Below are 9,229 nucleotides of genomic sequence, written 5' to 3'. Positions count from 1 at the left end.
GCTAGACACATTATATTTTTTTTAAATGTCTCTTATGAAAAGAAAATAATAAGGTCTAGAAAAGTCAGTGAGGCAAGTTTTAATGCAGCCAGGCTACGATTGGCTATGGCAAATACAACAGAACATTGTTTTGACTGGATGAGGCTCCAAACGATGAAGACGACATCAACTGGGATGACTAAAAGCAACCACATGATAAGTTTTGTAAAAGCTAATTTATTCACAATTAAAAATATACAGTAGCTGTTAAACAAATGATTATGCCATCGGCGAAGCAAACCATATGTAGCTTAGACAAAGCAACAATTATAATAAAAGAATATACATAAAATATAACAAATGCAAACCTTTAATTTATGACACAGAAAAAGTCAATCCTGCACCCCGCCATGCTCACTGGCTCGACCTAATGAATGCTCAGCACTCTGTTTTCAAATACAAAAAACACACTTCCATGTCTTTTCTGGGAGGAAAAAAGGCACTCTTGGGAAGCAATTCCCTTATTTTTAAGGAATAGTTTATGTATGAATATACTCAAGTAAAGAAGAAAGAAAAAAAATGATTATTTGACAAGGTTAGGTCTCACAACTTTCTTAACATTGGTAAATTTACACAGTAAGAGCATCACGTGAAACACAAAACATTATAATATCCCATAAAATATGCACTCAAATTTTGAGAATTTTGATGATATTTCTGAACTAAAAAAATAATTATAATATTCACGTAATGTATAATGTGTCCAGCACAAAAAAGAAACAACATATTAAATGTTCAATGACATTGTCCAAATTGTTTTCAACAGTGCATCCATCTGTCAGCTGAGAGCTATTTCAAGGTTTGGAAAATGTCTGTTTTCCAACTGAATTACACTAATTAAAAACAAAGCTAAAGGTTATTCAGAGAAAGCAATCATAATGGCAATTATGAAGGTCTCTAAAGAGTGTGAAACCATTTAAATTATTTATCTCCATTAATCCTTCACTTTACTTTATCTGGGACAACTGTGTAAAATATATCCTAAACGTTGTCTTTAAATGTGTTGAAGACATGAAGAATGTAATTTCATTGTATTACTCTCAATTGAGCAGCCCTGTTATTTGTAGTCTATTTTTTTAGCGTTCTGGAGAGGACCTTTTTTGGGGCGCTGGCTCCTCTGGTCCAGGGTAGTGTCCTGATCGGGGTGAGTTTGGGGCTTCCTTGACTCGTAAAGCTTCTTCAGGCTAAGGGTCTGCTGCTCCTTGGTGGTCTCTCGCTGGGCCTGGCGCAGCAGACGCTTCATGGTCTTCACCTTTTCCTTCAGGTGGTCGTTGGCCTTCTCCAAGGAACGCACCTTCTGGGAGAGAGCCCAGACCCTCTCCTCCTCTTCAAACAGAGCCTTCTGCACTGCCGAGCACATCAGCTGAATGATCAGGAGAAGCGAGAGGGGCATTTAATTAAGAGCAGTGCGGACAAACACAATGAACCGTGACCCATTCGACCACTGAACTGTCATTAATCGTTAATCAATTACTTTCAAGTTATCTGCTCAAGGAAGGCCAGTATCAGATTATGTACCGTGAGACTTACACTAGACTTTCATCTCGCTCTGCCTTATGAATTAAATCATATAGAGTTTATTTCCCATAACTAAAGAATAGTGTTAGATTCTGTATTTTTTTGTAGCATTTATGATGCGGTAGCTGAAAAATCTATTGTATTTCATGCTGGATTTCCTTCAAATAAGTTATATTAGAGAATACATGGCATGCTCTAAGGAACACTGTACACCACAGCTCCGAACAGCTCGTAAATCTTTCAGCATATTTTGCTTGTGAGTATGTCTGAGAAAGTTAAATAAAATGTGTGGCTGCTTGTAGCCCGAAAAGAACAAAAGAGGAAGGGCCAGTGGACAGGAGAAATAATTTTCAGTGTTAGCACACGACATACTACAATCTTTATGTACCAGCCGGTACATAAGCCAAAGACAACACACAATGTTTCTCTATGTAAGATGACTTTGAGGTTAAAATGGTTTCCCCAACACGCTCCGTCTGTTTCAGCAGGACGTAACTGTGAGCTGGAACCTAACATGACTGCAAACCTTTTCCTTGTTGACAAAATAAGCTCCAGCGTCCACCAATGTAAGCTTCCACATGGGACCACCGTGAGATGCTGATGCATATTCCCTCAGATAACAACCGCAGAGGGTTTGGAGGAAATGTTAAAAATGTGCGTCTGGCTGCCGGTCACCTGTAATATTATAATATGGACTCTTTTACTCATATTATCCATAAGGTATATGAAAGGGGTATGGCACTTTATGGAGCAAAAGATGAAGTTCAGGGGCAAAATAATCAAGTTATGTAAAGGAGGAGGAATAAAATGGCACATCACGGTCTTTCTCTGCACCCAGGTTCTGTGTCAAGGCTTACAGTGGTTTTATTGCCTAAACATAACTTCCTGATGGATGATTATTTTGAAAAGTGCTATGCATGTATCCAGTGGAAAATGACACGTTCCTTAACACATTGAAAACTGATGCTTGTGGGTGGAGCACAGTTTAAAGCGTCGGACTAACATCAGTATTTGGAGGTTTGGAGAGAGAATTTGTTTTTTCATCCAGTCTGAAATCACCCAAACTCAACTGCAGTATGTGATTAACAAAAGGGATTATATTTAAAGCAAGACTGGTATTTTCAAGTGACATGTCAAAGGAGCCATGCCTGATCAAAAGGGGAAAAAGTCAGTCAAACCAAAGTAACTGAAGAGAATTCTAACAAAATAAAATAAGGTTTTTATTTCTGACGTTGGCTTTATCCTTCACGAAGGCTCTCTGCAGTCAGTGGCTTTGTTCTGATGTGAGATTAGGTCAGTTGTCTAACATCTGACCCAATCTCAGACATTGGTCTGTTTTTATTTTGTGTGGAGGAAAACTAATCTAATGAGAACAATGTAACAAAGCAGCAAGGATATCTAAATATTTATAATCAAAGGCCTGATCCAAAAGTTTTATGTCAGTGGAAATACAAACTCTGTTTTCATTCTCTTTACCCATAGCAGATTTTCTGCTTTTATGAATCGTCAGCAAAAGATTGGAAGGCGCTGACCTAGATCGGTTTGATTAAGCCAAAGGTTTGGACACATGGACTCTGGGGTGAGATGCAAGAAATCTAGAGTCAGGGAGAACCAGGTATTTGTGTTTCGGTATGAATGAGCATTTATTGGTGTCACACAATAGACCACATCATAGTTTATTTTCATCTTCACTGCATGTTTAATTTAATCTTCACTGCATGTTATCTAACTCCCCTGTCATTTCAGATCCTCCCACATCATCAGCTCATTACCCTCACCTGGTTCTCCTTGCCCTGAAGCACATCCCCTCATCAGCCACTCACTATTTAAGCCCGTCACATTTGTTTGTTCCCTGCCAGATTGTCTCGTGTGTTTTGCAGAGTTTTCCAGCGTTTTCCAAGTTGTTTGCCCTCTGACAGATCTCCAGGTTTTGACCTTGTCTGCCCCATTGATTAAAACCTACTAGTTCCTCCCATCTTGGTCTGAGTCGTGCTTTTGGGTCCCGTCGTGCACCGGTACCAGTAGCCGTGACAATTGGTAAAACAGTAGCTGAATTGATTGCTGGTTGATTCAGGTCATTTTGTCATAACCAGCTCATAACTCATATGATTTACCCACTTTCTCTGGTTTTACTTCAGTGAGGGATTTTCTCACCACCCTTTTTCCCAAACTATTTGTTTCGGCACCATACATCCGCAGAAACTGAATCAAGGAAGATGCACTCTACTTATCACAATCTCAAACAACGCTCGGAACTAGTCTGTGGTAGTGGTTCTGATGAACTACATACCCTGCTGTCCTCCTGAGCCTCCCACTCCGGGGAGTAGCTCAGGACCTGGGTACCAGACGTGCAGTTGGCATACTGGAAAAGGCTGGCAAACGTGCGGTGGTTCTCTGCAGTGTCAGAGAAAATGGGGTCCTGAAAATTCACGCCATGAGGGATAATATTGTAGTTGTCATCCATCCTGCATGCAAGAAAAAAGGAGGATTATATTCATAGAGAATAAAAGCAATAATGGACATACGGTAAAAAGTTGTGCATGATTAAAATCAGAAGCGCGTATAAGTAGATATGTCCGGAAGCAAGGAGTGCAGGTAATACTTCATCTTCATGTCATCAGGATTTTAAACGGACAGGTTTTACCCCTTCATCTATAACGTTGACAGACATCAATCAATAATAAAATAAAGAGAGAAGTGAACCACATACAGACTTTTTTTGCAGCCATGTTTCTTTTTCATATAAATCAAATAATTATGTGTTTGAGCTAAGCCAGCTAACTACAAGCCAAAGGGATTTACCGTACATGTTTCATATCTTTTCCTACGACGTGAAGTGTATGAGGGAGGAGGTCCTGAATCAGCGTGTCTCTGTACATCTGGATTTTATCCTGCATCCCTTGAGGGACACCAAAAGTTTGGTTCTTGTCAGAGACTGTGTGTGCATGCTGAGAGACCACAAAGAAAGCTGATGTTTTGCTTAAACCGAAGAAGTCAAAGGCCAGGTATGTGCACAGTGACCAAGAGGTCAGAAGGAGGTCCTAAGGGAGACGGGGAGCAGCATTTTCTCCACGTTGGCCTTGGATTTGTTCTGTCGTGGGAGTTCATGCTCATGATTGATTGGCAAGACTATTCTGGCCTGTGATAAGTGTTTTGGGGCTTTTACAACAGGAAATAGATGGTTACTAGAGACAGCTGTGATAACTTTTTAGATGTTCTTACAGCGTCTGGGAATCTACAGCTACCTCAATAACGCTCGTATGAAACTCTACACTGATCCATTTTACGGTCTTTGACGGAGGATCTAACATTAGCGATAATTGCAATGATTGTACGTTAAGGAAGATTGAAAGGGTTGGACTATCAGGGTAAGCCAATAAGAAGCAGAGAATGATTATGAAGCTATCAGATGGATAAGCTTAATTTAGCAACAAGACTGAAAAGACAGCAAACAGCTAATGTGGCTGTGCCCAAAAGTAACAAGTACAATGCACTTATTGTCAGTCGCTTTGGATAAAAGCGTCAGCTAAATGACATGTAATGTAACAAAAGCTGCCTACCATCATCTCTGAAGCTCATTAATACAGTGCTGCAGGAATGAGTTAGAAAACATCGATATGGCCTTTTTGCATTTTTGCAAATGTTTGCTATGGTGTCTACTAGAACACTAAAAACATGTTACATCCCCTTTGTTGAATCCAAACAGAAAGTGTAAAAGATTCAAGTTGGATACAAACTTGATTTATTATCCATCTAAACCGGGTCTTGTTTCACGTAGATCTCAGTTACGTGCTTTTGGGCTAATGTCTACTTGAAAGGAAACAATTAGCATACGTTTTTTTTTGGAAATGCTCTCTGGTAACAACTAGCAAAATACCACTGCTTTGGTTTAATGGAGTAATCTTTGCTTCCTAATCATGCTCGGCTCTCCACTTAAACATAACTGTGGGGGGACTTTAGCTTCAGGACGTTTTCCGATGGTGGTCGCCCTGGCTGATTAGGGGGATAACGACCAGATAGCATCACAACACAGGACCGTTAGGCCATCCCCCGGAGGTGTACTTAACTGAAGCCAGAGATATCATCTGAAAAGCCAACATCAGACGATACACGTTCACAGAATGTGAGAGTGATTCTGTTCATGTACAACGTATGCCATATGTTATTGAAGTTGGCCCTGCTGCAAACCCTCATGTGGGACAGCCCAAACATTTAACTTCAGAAATGCTTTTCAGTGCCCCCCACTGAATATCTAACTCTTAATCTGTTTGAGAGAAAAGAGTAGAGAGAAATCTTGACCTGTCAGCACATGTTCCCTTCATCAAGCAGCAAACTGCTGTCTCTCCGCAAGACAAAAGGTGGTCCCGTACCGACCAAGTTTACCTTTAAGCTATTGGGAAATGTCTGGCTCTATAATTATACTGGCTGGAATGCAACGTTTCCTGAGTAACAGCGTTGTTTCTGTCCAAATACAGACACTTAAGAATTAACCTGCCACATACTTCCTTTTGAGATCTGAGGTTAACGTTCGACATGTTATTAAATGTATTATTAAAAGAGAACACTTGGTTGTCATTAAGGATAGTCCAGTTGGAGTTAGTTGTTTTTATACTCATACATTGCCACAATGTTTTGGTCTCTTTTCTCTCTCCTCAATATATACAGCATCTCCTTTAGAACTGTCTATTGAATAACGGCAATAATGCTCTACATTCAAAACATGGAGGATCAATCTGACTGAATGCAACCTGGATAGTAGTTGGCTGCAGGTACTAATGGCGTAGTTTGGCGAGGGACAACTTTAAATCCCATTGTTTACAGCGATTACAGAGATTGAAACATTGCATGTAGCTTCTATTAACAATCAATTATTACCAAATAATTTACTTGTTGGAATTCGTGGATTGCATTAGGAAGGGACAGTCCTGTCATCTTTTCTGTCTGAGTTTATAAACCGTCTTCATAACGTGGATGCCTGACTCTCAAACACCGACAAAGTTTCACAAAACAATTTCAACCTTTATTTCGTTCTCTGAAAAATAAAACAAATGGAATAGATAGCTTCTTTTGCTAGAAAATGGTCTTATAAAAAGTGAATTTTACTCAGTTCAGCACCAGGTGAAAAACCTCAACGCATCCGATACACTAAATAATTGACCAAAAAAATAGAGGATTCCTGTGATTCTCACCTTAGAAAGAAGTAGTAGTTGTTGTCTTTGGTGACGCTGTACGTGAAGCAGTTGAAGTAGCCCAGACCGGTCACATTGAACCTGGAGCCGGCGGGGACCTCCAGCATGCTGCCCCACGCCTGGTCGCACAGCAGCTCAATCTCGGCGGAGAAAAGCAGCTCCGTGTCGGAGGGCTGGACGGGCAGGTAGTTGTCATACACATTGTAGAACTCCTTGTGCAGTGCTAACACCTTGGCAAATACGATGATCTGCGCCAATTCGGCCCGGCATGCTTCTGTCTGCTGTCTCCAGTCGCGGGGAAGATGACATCCTAAACTGCCATCTGCTCTCGCCGTTGCAAGGACAAACGCCAAAATAATCCACATCATCTGACACAGATGGGGTGACTGTGTGCCAAAGAAGCGCACTTTGCTGCGGGAGGATAAAAACCACGAACAAAAGTTGTCACAGTGAGGCGATTAAGACAAAGGACTATCTCAAGCAAATAGTCCGGGCTGTGGGTAAATTCTCTGCTCTCTGCGGCCCTCCTCCAGCAGTACTACCTGCGATCAATGCATCACCCCGTTCACACACCAGCATCCCCTTCAGAAACCGGCCTGTCCTTTGAAAATAATCCAGAAGTAGCAAAGACAGAGTCGATAAATTATCAAAAGATTCTCTGAAACAGTAACTCATCCAGCTCAATTTCTTTTAGATTATGTTGCTTTTACTGCAGCAAAGGAACGTTTTACAGGCTACAGCAAACAATAGATTCTCAATGAAACTGTAGCGCCCCCTAGTGACAATATGGGTATTTTGACCAGTTTATTCATGGGACATCCAACACATACGTTCAGAAACCTTCAGATCTGTTATTTGTTTTAGTTTGTGGTACAGTATACTTTCCTTGAGATGTTTTCCCCAGATTTTGCCCAATTAATTGTTTTCTGAAGGGACATGATGAAAGTGTCCATTTGTGTTTATCAATGCTCGTGGGTAAACGACAGCCAGCTCGTCCTTTCATTGTCACTGCTTCTTAAGTATAGTAGATGTTCACATTAAACTGTCATACCCATCTATTAGCAATAAATTTGAGGATCTTCCACAGTAACAAAAGTATTTTGTCAGTCCTCCCCAGCTCCAACAATCGTATCTTAGCAATTTTATCCAAAGCGACACACAATATGTGTATTTCAACCATAAGCATCAAACGAGAACAAGAAACAGTGCAAAAGTGCAATTTCATCAAATAAGCCGATTTACAAATTGCTATTAGATAAGAGCCATTACAAGTACAATTAAAGTGCTACAGTTTCTTGTGTTTTTTAGTCAAGGTATAGTCTGAAGAGGTGTGTCTTTAGTTTGCGGCGGTATGTAAATGTGAAGGTCTCTGCGGTCCTGGTGTCATCAGAGAGCTTATTCCACCATTTAGGAGCCAGGTCAGCAAAGAGGCAGCGTGCAGTGTGCGGGTTGGGATACGGTTTGACCATGTCCTGGATGTAGACTGGACCTGATCCATTCACAGCAATAACAATCGGTAAAGGGCTACAACATAAGGTGCAAGACAGAGGGAGAAGCAGGAGGCACCAACTACTCAATACCCAAGAAGACAACGGGCACACGCGGTAGGGCCGGGTGCGAAAAGTGATCGGTGGAAGGTTCCTTTTTGTCGATGGCAGGTACCCTTTTCGGAATGGTCGGTGGTAGGTTCCTCCGGTGGTCGGTGGAAGGATCCTTTTTCAGTAGAGACATGGACCCGCCTCCTCCTCCTCATGCAAATTACATGTTAATGAGTATCTTCACGACTATTGGTTTGCCGTAAATCATATTTTTCGAACTTTGAGAATCAGGCACAACACAGCGACCTGCAAGTAGCGCAGCGTCTTAAAAAAAGTGATGTATGTCTTAATGCGATGCTTTAGAAATAAACCCAAAGGGATTCTGTATTTGTTCATGAAGTCTGAAAAGGGTAATTTGGGCAATGTTTTGATAACTGACCGCAGCCAGCGGACTGACAACAGCCCCCCCGTGCCGCACCCCCCCCCCGCACCCAAATACGTGTAACCAGTGCTGTAGTGGTAAAATTAGAGGTGGGTAAACTCTGAATTTTGTGATCATACAGACCTCGACGCGATGCGAAGCAACGCAACACAAAGCGTCGCGACTCTGTAAGGCTGTCCTGGCTATATTGCATTATGTTATCAGTAAAAGTCATATACAATCAATGACAATGAATACATGTGTTAGTAGTTTTTAGTTTATTAAATTTAAGAAAACAGTAAAGAAAAGTATGTCAACACAACAACACAATTGCAGATTAAGAACTATCTACATACGGAGTCTCCTTTTTACAGTAGTGCCCGGAGGGCCTCCTTGTCCTCCACGTCAGGTCCTGCCTTGCACAGAGGAGCCATGAACCCCAGAACACGCGTTCTGGGGTTCATGGCTCCTCTGTGCTTCTCCTCTCTCTATTGGACCTGGTGTTTCTCCTCTCCCTGTGCTCT

The 9,229-nt window shown here is 41.3% G+C and overlaps 1 protein-coding gene across 1 annotated transcript; it reads right to left on the bottom strand.

Moving 5' to 3' along the window:
* Positions 1-200: 200 nt before the first annotated feature.
* Positions 201-8,333, bottom strand: ccdc3b (coiled-coil domain containing 3b). Its single transcript, XM_040204904.2, has 3 exons — positions 6,747-8,333; positions 3,848-4,022; positions 201-1,402 (listed from the first exon to the last, which is right to left on the bottom strand). The coding sequence occupies exons 1-3, from the start codon at positions 7,112-7,114 to the stop codon at positions 1,097-1,099; spliced, it is 849 nt and encodes a 282-aa protein (XP_040060838.1). The 5' UTR covers positions 7,115-8,333; the 3' UTR covers positions 201-1,096.
* Between the last annotated feature and the right edge of the window lie 896 nt (positions 8,334-9,229).

The sequence above is a fragment of the Gasterosteus aculeatus genome, chromosome 17 (genome assembly GCF_964276395.1).
Source record: "Gasterosteus aculeatus chromosome 17, fGasAcu3.hap1.1, whole genome shotgun sequence".
In the NCBI taxonomy this organism is placed as follows: domain Eukaryota; kingdom Metazoa; phylum Chordata; class Actinopteri; order Perciformes; family Gasterosteidae; genus Gasterosteus; species Gasterosteus aculeatus.
Note: the sequence above shows the minus strand (reverse complement) of the source record. Positions and strands in the feature narration are given on the sequence as shown.

Coding starts and splice junctions, on each gene's coding strand:
- ccdc3b (XM_040204904.2), bottom strand. CDS start 7,114: ATGATGTGGATTATTTTGGCGTTTGTCCTTGCAACGGCGAGAGCAGAT. Junction 4,023..6,746: donor AACTACTACTTCTTTCTAAG/GTGAGAATCACA, acceptor TCTTGCATGCAG/GATGGATGACAACTACAATA. Junction 1,403..3,847: donor AGGCTCAGGAGGACAGCAGG/GTATGTAGTTCA, acceptor CTGATCATTCAG/CTGATGTGCTCGGCAGTGCA.